At 46.2% G+C, this 13,032-nt stretch overlaps 1 protein-coding gene across 1 annotated transcript; it reads left to right on the forward strand.

The window, feature by feature from the left end:
- The first annotated feature begins 584 nt into the window (after positions 1-584).
- Positions 585-10,498, forward strand: LOC142924657 (clathrin heavy chain linker domain-containing protein 1-like). Its single transcript, XM_076067333.1, has 3 exons — positions 585-2,859; positions 6,314-6,493; positions 9,760-10,498. The coding sequence occupies exons 1-3, from the start codon at positions 2,652-2,654 to the stop codon at positions 10,005-10,007; spliced, it is 636 nt and encodes a 211-aa protein (XP_075923448.1). The 5' UTR covers positions 585-2,651; the 3' UTR covers positions 10,008-10,498.
- Positions 10,499-13,032: the final 2,534 nt, after the last annotated feature.

Below are 13,032 nucleotides of genomic sequence, written 5' to 3' on the forward strand. Positions count from 1 at the left end.
GATTACCATTGGTACGGCTATTTTAATACACAATAGACAGGAAGGACAAGATCAAAGGGCTCTCATAATGCACATGCATAATGTACGTTGACTCGGTAATCTCCCCCCCCCCCCACTTTGCGCGAGAGTGTCACAAATCTGGCTGTCGCCTGATGAAGCTAGTTGTAATTACTGGCAAAACGTCGTACTCCGATTGTAAATGTTGTGGCTTGGCTCTCCAAAGTACCAGTGACGAATTGGCTTGTTCTGTTTCCGTGACAACCCTTACTAGTTGGCTGTGTCGAGTGGTGGCGGGTTTTAACGACACGTTTAAATATGTACACGATCTAACCCAAAAAACACCTCTATAAATGATATTGGGCCCGAAAGCCTACGTGCTAAACCACAATTAAAAATATATACAAAATAACAATAATTTCTAGTTTTCCTCATTCACATCGTGATTCGTATGAAAAGACATGAGATGATTGAGACATGTTAAATCATTAACTATTTATTAATATATATATACAGATAGTCCTCGACAGCAATGTCCTTGTCCACGTGCAAACAGAGTTAGGATAGCAGCCTCCTTTAAAAGTCAGAGTAGATTTATACGCTGTAGAAGACAGTTGACGAATCCTCGCTGCTTGATTCCTCCTCGGATCCCTTCAGCAGTGAATCATCACCAGTCTTCTCTGCCTGCTCATTCTCCATGTGGTCAAACAGAACCTACTTCGCCACAAGGAGGCTTGGCATGCAGGCTACATGACCCAACCAATGTCACCTTGCCTGCAGGAGAAGCTCACGAATGGCACTCTTTCCAGTTCTTTCAAGATGTTTGAGCTCCCCACACGATCCAGCCTGCTTAAACCCAGCATGGATTGCAGGCAGGCCAGCCTGAATGTTTCAAGCTAACACAGATGTATGTTTAAAGGGGTCCAAATTTTGTAAGCATAGAGTAGAGAGGACACAATTGTGGCCAAAAGACCCAGAGCTTTTAAAAGAAGCCAGGTAGCTTCCACACAGCATCACACAGCCAATACAGACACACAGATACATTACCAGACACATGGACATACATACAGATACACACACAGACACAGCACCGATATGTACATGAGAATCACACTCACACCACTTCCTTCACATATTTGGCCACTTATGTCACCCCAAATGCTGATATTAACACAATACACGAAGTACAGAAATCGCTTGCTAATCGAGAGGGTTAGGTTCCTGGAAAAAGCCACGGCAGGCAAATCCGTGGTTGGTCAAGTATAGGGGCCATGGTCAGACTCGTCGTAGCTTAATTAACTTGCCTGTTTATTAACTAAACACAATAAAATACAGTACATTACACAATAACGTAATAAACATGAACATTACATTAACTTTACATACCTTTAATATTAACGGTGATGATGAAAATGTATGTATTATATTGAACTTCTTTTGTACCGTACATAGCCAACCGTCCTATTCGGATGTGCGGGGGAAGGGCAAGATACTAAAATAAGATGATGGGGGAAGGGGTGGTTAGAAGGAGGAGCTCAGCTCACCCTTCCCCTCTTCCTCCGAGTCATCAATGATAGATGAGTGGGCAGGCGAGGAGGCAGGCGAGGAGGCAGTCACAGTGGTGCTGGTGGCTGGATCAGTTGTGCTGCTGGCTGGATCGGTGGTGTTGGTACTTTTCATTTAAAAAGTTAGGATGCATGGATGCTGTGTTTTTTTAGTGTAAGTTCCGGTACACCTCCCTCTATGGTTGCGATACGACACGGTCTTTGGCCTTCGAAAATCACAACAAAGCAGACAGACAGCTGATAGGCTACGACGCAGCCCCATGGGTGGCGCGGAGGTGCAGAGTAGAACCGCATCCCCACAACATTTGTAAATTGCGTGTTGCAGACCCGTGCTTACAGGCTGCGTTTAGTAAATTGGTATACAGATAATAAAACGTGTATAACATAGCCATTTCCGTGACCAGTCACAAGCTAATCCCTCAGCTATTTGATATGTAGACCCCCTCTGTCAAGGTGCCTCACTTCTCCCAACCAGCTTAAAGTCGCTACGAATCTTAACAGCGTTCATTGAAGCTCTGTGGATGTGTAGGCCTTTACTTTAACATCTATTTCTGTGACCAGTCACAAGCTAATCCCTTTGCTATTTCAATGCTAAATTACTAGTTGCCTCTGTGGATGTGTAGGTTTTGACTTTAACATCGCCATTTCTGTGACCAGTCACAAGCTAATCCCTCAGCTATTTGCACAAGCTAATCCCTTAGCTATTTCAATGCTAAATTACTAGTTGCCTCTGTGGATGTGTAGGTTTTGACTTTAACATAGCCATTTCTGTGACCAGTCACAAGCTAATCCCTCAGCTAATTGATATGTAAATCCTTTTGTCAAGGTGCCTCACTTCTCCCAACCAGCTTAAAAGTCGCTACGAATCCTAACATCGTTCATTGAAGCTCTGTCGTCCCGACACGTCTGTTCCCTTCACCTGAAGACAGCCGCTTGCGTTGTGGCCGAAACGTCGTGAGAATTTTATTGTGTTATTTTATTATTTTATTCTCATTCTACGTGACTTTACCAAAAGAACCAAAGAAGGTGTATACATGAATTTCGTGGTAGGCAAGTCCGCGGTTGGCAAGGGATTGCTATACAGGCATTATGTACAGAGGTGATGCTTGTCTGTGGTGTGATGGTGTGTCTGCATCCAGGCTAACATTCTCCGAAGCACTAGGAGATGTGATTTGCCGGCATGGTGAGACGGAGCCAACGACTGGTGCCCACGGGAAGGCAGCTGAGGCCCTGTGCTGCCAAGGCCGAGTGCAGGGAGCTCTTGCCTATGTCCACACCTGTGACTCTTTCAGCATGGGTGAGGTTATGATGCGTGCTTTGTGCGCACGCTACACTGTTCAGCCACATGGATTTTATTTCAGTAGGTGGCAATTTACCTGCTATTTGTGGTGCACTTGTGCAGAAGCATGGTTTTAAAACGTCTACAGTTATATAAACAAGTTAATTAAGTCTTGATTTGAAGCTTTCGTGATTGCAGGAATCCATACTCTTTGGTTCTTTCGGTAAAGTCATATAGGTATAAAATAAAATAAATCACGACGTTTCGATCGCAACACAAGCGGTCGTCCTCAGGCGGAACAAATATAATCCAGCAGTGTAAGTGAATTAAGTGAAGAGCTGTTGCATGGATATATTTTATGATTTGATAAAGATGACTCGCAATTTAGAACCCATGAGTTCAACTCCCGGTTGAGATCAACTTAACTTCCTGGAACGCTCTTCCTTCTGATATTAGGAAGCCACTAGAGCTATGCACTCTTAAATCTGGATTGAAAACTCATTTCTTTAGAACTGCTTTTTGTTTTTAGTTTGTTGTCCTTCTGCCGCACCTCTGATTAGCACGGTTGGCTACATACTCCTTGAAGGAAGTTCAACGTACACAAAAATTCACGGGGGTTGGTAAAATTACTTTAAATTTGCAGGAAGTGAATGGTAGTCCTTCCTACTCTTTGGTTTTTTCGGTAAAGTCACGTAGAAATAAGAAATAATAAATTTACATAATAGCATACGACGTTTCGATTGCAACGCAAGCAGTAATCATCAGTTATAGAAGAGCTAAATTTAAGAGAGAGAGGAAACACAGAACCGCAGATATATATAGACACCTAAGTAGAGGGAGTTAACACAGAGACACAAAGAGACACAACGTACGGAGCACAGAGAGATAGGGTCTCTGTGCCGAGGCCTTAGCATGTAGGGGAGACAAAGAGAGATGGAGAAGCACATCAAATCAAACAAGATTTAGTAACATTTGGAAACAATATAATGCAGCACAGAGGGTCGGTCAAAACACAATTAACGCATGGTGTGGCTGATTACGTTATTTCAAAGATTGCTAAATTATAGGTTAAGAGTGATAGAGTACAGATCGCAGACACATATATAGATATCTAAGCAGAGAGAGTTAGCACAGAGACACAGAGAGAGACACACACATGGGACACAGTGAAACAATGCTTCTGTGTCGAAGCTTTAAATAGAGGGAGAGGGGGGGGGCGGAGACAGAGAAAAGGGATCCACGCACATGCCGCTGCAGCGTGATGAGGGGGGGGGGCACAAAAATCAGATTAGCATGACCACAGGGACTGTGGAGAGAGACAAGACACATACACGTAGACACAAAGGCAGAAACACAGGTAGAGACAACACTGAGACACAAACTTAAGTTAATTGTGACATTTGAGAGAGAGACAAGACACATACACGGAGACACAGAGGCAACGCAAAGACACATACTTGATACCTCCCCATAGAGGTGGTTCAAACTTGATTTGGTGCTTTCGTGACTGCAGGAATTACTCTTTGTTTTTTTTCGGTAAAGTCACGTAGAAATAAGAAATAATAATAACGTAATCAGCCAGACCATGCGTTAATTGTGTTTTGACCGACCCTGTGTGCTGCATTATATTGTTTCCAAATATTACTAAATCTTGTTCGATTTAATGTGCTTCTCCATCTCTCTTTGTCTCCCCTGCATGCTAAGGCCTCGGCACAGAGACCCTATCTCTCTGTGCTCCGTACGTTGTGTGTCTTTGTGTCTCTGTGTTAACTCCCTTTACTTAGGTGTCTGTATATATATCTGCGGTTCTGTGTTTCCTCTCTCTCTCTTAAATTTAGCTCTTCTATTTTTCGATTTAAAGCTTTCGTGACTGCAATGATTCATCTTCTTTGGTTCTTTCGGTAAAGTCACGTAGAATGAGAATAAAATAATAAATTGATAAAATAAAATAACACAATAATATTCTCACGACGTTTCGGCCACAACACAAGCGGCCTTCATCAGGTGAAGGGACGAGACTGTCTGGTAGGACAGCGCTGGAGTGAAAGAGCCACGTTCAGATCACGGCCTTTAAGCCTCAACTTTAGCACCACGGATAGCTACGGGCCCCGTTCAGACGGACGAGTTCGTCCATGGTCGGAACAGAGGAGGGGGAGAGAGACAGCTGCGAGGCGCTACTCATACTCCATGTTGTAAAACCATACCATTAACCGTGGTGTGAGAGGTATTAAGAGTCAATGCTGGCGAAGGGGCTGCGGTCTGATGATTGCTTGTGTTGCAATCGAAACGTCGTATGCTATTATGTAATTTTATTATTATTTCTTATTTCTACCTGACTTTACCGAAAAAAACCAAAGAGCAATTTCTGCAGTCACGAAAGCACCAAATCAAGTTTGAACCACCTCTACGGGGAGGTATCAAGTATGTGTCTTTGCGTTGTCTCTGTTTGTGTCTCCGTGTATGTGTCTTGTCTCTCTCAAATGTCACACTTAACTTAAGTTTGTGTCTCAGTGTTGTCTCTACCTGTGTTTCTGCCTTTGTGTCTACGTGTATGTGTCTTGTCTCTCTCCACAGTCCCTGTGGTCATGCTAATCTGATTTTTGTGCCCCCCCCCCTCATCACGCTGCAGCGGCATGTGCGTGGCTCCTCTACTTGCTCAGTCCAGTCCATGCTAATTTGTATTCCTTTTCTCTGTCTCCGCCCCCCCCCTATCCCTCTATTTAAGGCTTCGACACAGAAGCATTGTTTCACTGTGTCCCATGTGTGTGTCTCTCTCTGTGTCTCTGTGCTAACTCTCTCTGCTTAGATGTCTATATATGTGTTTGCGATCTGTACTCTATCACTCTTAACCTATAATTTAGCAATCTTTGAAATAACGTAATCAGCCAGACCATCCGTTGATTGTGTTTTGATAGACCCTCTGTGCTGCATTATATTGCTTCCAAATTTTACTAAATCTTGTTCGATTTGATGTGCTTCTCCATCTCTCTTTGTCTCCCCTACATGCTAAGGCCTCGGCACATAGACCCTATCTCTCTGTGCTCCGTACGTTGTGTCTCTTTGTGTCTCTGTGTTAACTCCCTCTACTTAGTTGTCTGTATATATATCTGCGGTTCTGTGTTTCCTCTCTCTCTTCAATTTAGCTCTTCTATACCTGATGATGATTGCTTGCGTTGCAATCGAAACGTCGTATGTTATTATGTAATTTTATGATTATTTCTTATTTCCACGTGACTTTACCGAAAAAACCAAAGAGTAATTCCTGCAGTCTCTAAAGCACCAAATCAAGGTAGTCCTTCCTGTTTAAATTCCTTCCCCCATCAGAGGAGTTACAGAATGTCCTTCTGTGGTTCAGGGCCACCAATAAAGATGAGTAAGTGCTTGTGCTTTTTCGAGCGTAGTGACCACTGATATTTGGACTGTTTGGCGGTCAAAGCAAATTAATTAATCAATGCCCCCGTGGCTTTCGCAGAGGACTGCATATACCTGGTTCTCCGCTGTGCCAGCGTGGAACTAGTCCGGGGTCTCACTCAGGGCTGGCGGGGACGGCTCCCCATGCTATCCCTGGGACTGGTAGCCTCAGTCCTGGTGTCTGCCCAGCGGACTTGCTACGCCATGCAGCTCCTGCGTGCCATCTACAGCTGCGGGCCAGGTGAGCTGTACATCACCGCTGCATGATCAGCACAGCATGCACTTAATTAACTACATTTGCAATTGGGACCTATAGAGCCCCTGAAGGACAAATGCATCTCTCCGACAGAGAACACGTAATTACACAGCCACATGGCAATGAATAGCCAGCTGCTTGGCACTGTTAGCAGAGTGCTCAACTTGCATTTGGAAGGTTGGAGGTTAAAATTTAGTTGAGGGCAGACTCAGCTGTTGACTTGTCTGATTTCATTAAATTAAGTACACCAAAATCTTGGCCATCGCGGGTTTTCCCATCGTGGATTTGGCTATTTCCACCACGTTTATTGAGGTACAGTTCACCGTTTGTGCTGCCATGGCTCGACCATTCGCGGCTTTGACCGTGAGATTCCTGTGTCGGGGAGGCTGACCCCCGACTCCCCGCTCATCTGCGACCCACTGCTCTCCGACTCCCCCCCCCCCTCGCTGCGGCCCCTCGAGGCATGATTTAAAGGGCTGTATGAACCACCTCGCGAGTACGCCGCCGTGCCCCTCTCGCACACGCTAACCACGAGCCGCACAGTGGCGATTGCACCCACGCGGGTAAATTACACGCTCGTGCGCAAACACAGGCAACCACAACGAGAAGGCTTACAACACCATGCACCCCTCTCCGCACTCGCAGGGACAACACGACAAGGTTTATTGTCTACTGGCGATTTATTCTCCGATTAACGAAGCTAATCTACCCGTGTCAGTGTGGGCCAGCAGGGCAGGTCTAACCTATCTCCCGGCGGTCTAGGACTCAATATGTCCCATCTCTCCCTACTCACTCTCCCTAAGGGATATTCCCCTTTGTCTTACCTCTCTCCTCCATACTTACAATCCGATTTCGAGGTGTAGGAAGCCGTGGAAAGGCGAGGCTGCACGTAGCTTTTGCTGGGAACCGGGCTTAGCTGCTCTGCGACTCATCTCACGGACGTTCCAGTAGCAGGGCACGATGACTCCTCCGATCCCTCACTCCAGAAGAACCCGAACAAAAGAGACTTTGCCCTTGACTTCCCTCCCTTTTTATCGTCCCTACATCAAAGATAACGTGCCGCTAATCCGCTGGCCTCTCGTCCAATCCGGAGCCTCGGATTTCCCGCTCTTTGCTAATCGGATTAGTGCTCTCTCCGACGTCCACCCCCTACACACGCTGTGCAAGGGGAGGGCCCCCTGCTTTTCCGCCGCTCGCTACTCCGCCCCACCCCTTACCTGCCTGCTGACCCGTGTCGAGTGTCGAGGTGCTCTATCCACGGGGGCTCAGCAACCCCCGTCGTGACCATGTAATTACAACCCAGGTCACGGCGCCGCGGTGCACATTAGCCTCGGGGAGGTCGCTCAATTCCCTGGTCGCAGGAAACTATGAAGTTCTGTTCCATAAGAGGGCTTCTGGGTGAAAAACTGTCGGCCAGGTGACCTCCCCTCGGGGCTCTATGTGGGGATGTGTGTGTGTGTGTGTGTGTTCATGTGGGGGGTGTTGGGGGAAGCGCTGTGACGGAAGCCGGGTGGCTTTGTTGCTGCAGCACCCCCGCCGCAGGCACGGCTCCCACGGAGTGGCTTCGCTGTTGTGGCACCACACCTGTACATTGCGCATCGTAAATAAGTACTATGTAGGTACTCTTAACTGCACTGTGCTCGCAATCCTGCCGCAGAAGAATATACATATTTTCGTTTTCAATCTATAATATTACTGATCATTTACATAAAAAAAATACTTCCTGTTTCATGTTTCGGTTCATGTAGGCGAACATAAAACAAAGGAGGGGGTTTCGTGTTACGAACCGGGAACCAAACCATATTTTTTGAGTTTGCGAATTGTGTTTTTTATGATTGCGGCTATTGTCAGGAACGTAACCCCCACGATGGGCAAGGTTTTGATGTGCTGCTTTGTATAGAGTGAGCATCGGTCATGACATGGATAGACTCTCTCCGACCATAGGAATGTGGAATTTACACCGTTTGTTTAGAGTCACCAAAGGAAATTATTACTCTGCACATATCACTTAAGAAGATTATGTACGTTTCTGCTGATCCAGAGATAAATATTCGAAATACACCAACAGGGGCAGAGAATGGCTCATTGCACTGGAGAAAAATCAAATGTTAGTCTAGTAAAACCTCTCGAAGCCGAACTCGATTACGGGGCAAGCTGGAAAAGCTGCAAAAATATACATAAACCGGAATACGCTGACCAGGAACACTGTTAGTTCGCTAATTAAGTTGCGCGATAGGACACGACATGCGTATGTGCACACGCAATTCTCTAGATGTAAACACATGAACTTCTCTGTGTTATTTGCTGAAGCCATATGCATGAACTCCACGCACATCCATGCGCTTCGCCAGACTCTTGCGCTATCTCGCTTTCTCATGCTTCCTTACCCTCGCTTGCTCTCCCACTCTATCATATTTTTGTACATTTGTTCTATATTTTTTCAACAATACCTTTTCAAGCCTTGGGGATCAGCTTACTTCTTGTGTTTCAAATGCCACCTTTTATGTTTTCTTCGGTTTAAGAATCAGCATTACAAGTGTGCCTCATGGTAACAGACTCAGATAAAACTATACAATAGTGATGATTGAAGTATTCAATGAAAATTTTTTGAACAAATTTAATTCATCTTCAATTAAGCATTGCCTTTCTGTAGCAAAGAAGCTCGAGTGCCTTGTAGATCTGCGTAGCTAAACTGTAAAGGGCCACCCAAACCAATTTCAGCAACTCGGCAATAAGTGAGACGAAATATTATTCCTTCATCAACCTGCACGGCGAGTGTGAGTGAAGGTCAATCCGCCGCCATGATGCACACTCCTTCACCACGGTCCTCCCCAGCAGCTCTGGATCCACCATCTACAACACGGACTTTGTCTTGCAAATGAAACTGTCGAATTTGAGATAATTAGCTACCATGGTGTGATGGTGAACACACTGTTGTTCCTTCTCCCTGGCATGGCAGCAGAAAATTTTTATCTAAATTCTCCCACTTTTGGCCACTCCTATCTAAAAATGATCTTACCTTTGGTCACCCTGCCGTAAAAAGGTGTACACCACAGTTAGTCGATTGGCCATTTCCGTATTGTTACATGACGTCGGTAAATATAGGCCAAATACTCTGTAGACAGGTTCTCAAGATCTGCCTCGAGTGGAGGTCCCTCCACAAGCAGTGCTGCAAACAAGCAATTGCAATGGTGCACCTGTACCTCAACTTACTGTGTTGCTGACACCACCACTCCACGGTTGTTCCTTAGACTGTCTCCGAGAAGCCATCGAGCACGACGCCGTGTGCCCCTCGCCCGGCTGGCGGGGCCTTGCAGAGGAGTGCGAGCGCCACAGCTGCTCTGACCTGGCGACCGCCATCATCGCTGCCGTGGCCCCCATGCCGCTGAGGAGGCTGGACCATGATGAGGGCTGGGCCGAGACTGCAGGGGATGCCCAGCTTCCTAAAGGGCGAGACAACAGCGAGGGACGCTCGCTCATGGAGCACGTGTTTTACTGAGTGACTGTCACCCAGCATAAGCCCCTAAATAAATAAAAATGTTGACACTGGCAGTAGGACTGCCACTTGTCTGGTTTCGACTCAAGACAGTCGAGGTGGCAGGAATTAATATGTACCGATATCTGGTGGAATTCTGTTTAAGTTTATTACAATTTAGTGCACAGTATTGATACACCGAAGGTCCTACGCTGACTGAGAAATATGCCTGTCTGGGTTTGGTCTGTAGAAAATGTGTCAATCCTTTCTGGTTGTGGTCTTTTCAGGCACCACTGTGCATTGGGCATGGTGGCGGTGGTAAGACGCACCTGTGATCCAACAGAATGGGAGCGAGGTTTGTGGGTTGTATGTATGTTGAACTTATTTTTCACCATATGTTGCCAACCGTGCTAATCGGAGGTACATTAAGACATCTGTGTGTGTTATAAATTATAGGTTGAATGGTCTTTAGAAGGCAGAACAGCAAGTGTGGTGGGGCGGGGATTCGGAGCTGGTCTGGGGGAGGGTCTGGTGGAGGTCTGGGGGGGGGGGGTGTTCAGGGTGGGTCTGGTGGGGCTCCAAGGTGGGTCCAGGGTGCTCCAGTGGGAGTTCGGGTTTGGTCTAGGTGGGGTCTGGGGTGGGTTTGGGCAGGTCCCAGGGAGGTTTTGGATGGGTCTGCGGGGGTCCGGCATGTGTTTGGGGTTGGTTCGGGTGGGGTCCAGGGGGGTTCAGGGGGTTGGGGGGGTCTGGTATCTGGCCGGGGCAGTCTAGGTTGGGTTGGGCAAGGTCTGGGGTGGGTCCTCGGGGTTCCACGGTGGGTTTGGTGTGGGTCAGCGGTGGGTTAGGGGAGGTCCGGGGTGGGTCCGAGGGGTTTCCTGGGGGTATCCTGGGTGGGTCTGGTGGGGTCTGGGTTGGTTCCAAGCGGATTCTGGGTAGGTTCTGATTATTTTTTGGGTTGGTCAAGGCTGTCTCCAGTGGTATGGGGTTGGTCCGGAAGGGGTCCAGGGTGGGTTCGTGGGGTATTTGTGCTATCCTCTATAGAGACTGGTAGTGTGCACCATTTGTGCATTTGACTGCGGTGTGATGTTAATTACTTTGCTGTCTTCTTCCTTGATGCTAAGTCAATGTACTTAACATCGCATAAACGTATGTTAAATGTTGCAGATTTTTTTAATGTTTGTATACAGTGAGGGAAAAAAGTATTTGATCCCCTGCTGATTTTGTACGTTTGCCCACTGACAAAGAAATGATCAGTCTATAATTGTAATGGTAGGCAGGTTTATTTGAACAGTGAGAGACAGAATAACAACACCAAAAATCCAGAAAAACGCATGTAAAAATTTTTATAAATTGATTTGCATTTTAATGAGAGAAATATGTATTTGACCCCTCTGCAAAACATGACTTAGTACTTGGTGGCAAAACCCTTGTTGGCAATCACAGAGGTCAGACGTTTCTTGTAGTTGGCCACCAGGTTTGAACACATCTCAGGAGGGATTTTGTCCCACTTCTCTTTGCAGATCTTCTCCAAGTCATTAAGGTTTCGAGGCTGACGTTTGGCAACTAGAACTCCCTCCACAGATTTTCTATGGGATTAAGGTCTGGAGACTGGCTAGGCCACTTCAGGACCTTAATGTGCTTCTTCTTGAGCCACTCCTTTGTTGCCTTGGCCGTGTGTTTTGGGTTATTGTAATGCTGGAATACCCATCCACGACCCATTTTTAATGCCCTGGCTGAGGGAAGGAGGTTCTCACCCAATATTTGACGGTACATGGCCCCGTCCATCGTCCCTTTGATGCGGTGAAGTTGTCCTGTCCCCTTAGCAGAAAAACACCCCCAAATCATAATGTTTCCACCTCCATGTTTGACGGTGGGAATGGTGTTCTTGGGGTCATAGGCAGCATTCCTCCTCCAAACACGGCGAGTTGAGTTGATGCCAAAGAGCTCCATTTTGGTCTCATCTGACCACAACACTTTCACCCAGTTGTCCTCTGAATCATTGGCAAACTTCAGACGGGCATGTATATGTGCTTTCTTGAGCAGGGTGACCTTGCGGGCGCTGCAGGATTCCAGTCCTTCACGGCGTAGTGTGTTACCAATTGTTTTCTTGGTGACTATGGTCCCAGCTGCCTTGAGATCATTGACAAGATCCTCCCGTGTAGTTCTGGGCTCATTCCTCACCGTTCTCATGATCATTGCAACTCCATGAGGTGAATCTTGCATGGAGCCCCAGGCCGAGGGAGATTGACAGTTCTTTTGTGTTCCATTTGCGAATAATCGCACCAACTATTGTCACCTTCTCACCAAGCTGCTTGGCAATGGTCTTGTAGCCCATTCCAGCCTTGTGTAGGTCTACAATCTTGTCCCTGACATCCTTAGAGAGCTCTTTGGTCTTGGCCATGGTGGAGAGTTTGGAATCTGATTTATTGATTGCTTCTGTGGACAGGTGTCTTTTATACAGGTAACAAGCTGAGATTAGGAGCACTCCCTTTAAGAGTGTGCTCCTAATCTCAGCTCGTTACCTGTATAAAAGACACCTGTGAGCCAGAAATCTTTCTGATTGAGAGGGGGTCAAATATTTATTTCCCTCATTAAAATGCAAATCAATTTATAACATTTTTGACATGCGTTTTTCTGGATTTTTTTCTTATCTCGTCTGTTAAAAGCTCTAACAGATAGGTGAAAATCCTCCCCGTAGAGGTTATTAATTCTAGATTTGAAGCTTTCGTGACTGCAAGGTTTCATACTCTTTGGTCACAGCTCATCGAGACGCTGACCTTCCTCAAAAGATGCCGCGACAATATATAAACCCGATCGTCTCAGAGTTGTGTACTCAACACAGATTTTCTGCTGACTTCCACCTGAAGATGGAAGCTTGTGTTGCCTCCGAAACGTCGTGATTTAATTGTTTTCTTTTATTTTATTTTACCTACATGACTTTACCGAATAAAACCAAAGAGTATGAATCCTTGCAGTCACGAAAGCTTAAAATATAGAATTAATAACCTCTACGGGGAGGATTTTCACCTATCTGTTAGAGCTTTTAACA

The sequence above is a fragment of the Petromyzon marinus genome, chromosome 15 (assembly GCF_048934315.1).
Source record: "Petromyzon marinus isolate PM22_M1 ecotype Great Lakes invasive population chromosome 15, UKy_Petmar_22M1.pri1.0, whole genome shotgun sequence".
Lineage (NCBI taxonomy): Eukaryota > Metazoa > Chordata > Hyperoartia > Petromyzontiformes > Petromyzontidae > Petromyzon > Petromyzon marinus.

Coding starts and splice junctions, on each gene's coding strand:
- LOC142924657 (XM_076067333.1), top strand. CDS start 2,652: ATGTACAGAGGTGATGCTTGTCTGTGGTGTGATGGTGTGTCTGCATCC. Junction 2,860..6,313: donor CTGTGACTCTTTCAGCATGG/GTGAGGTTATGA, acceptor TGGCTTTCGCAG/AGGACTGCATATACCTGGTT. Junction 6,494..9,759: donor CATCTACAGCTGCGGGCCAG/GTGAGCTGTACA, acceptor GTTGTTCCTTAG/ACTGTCTCCGAGAAGCCATC.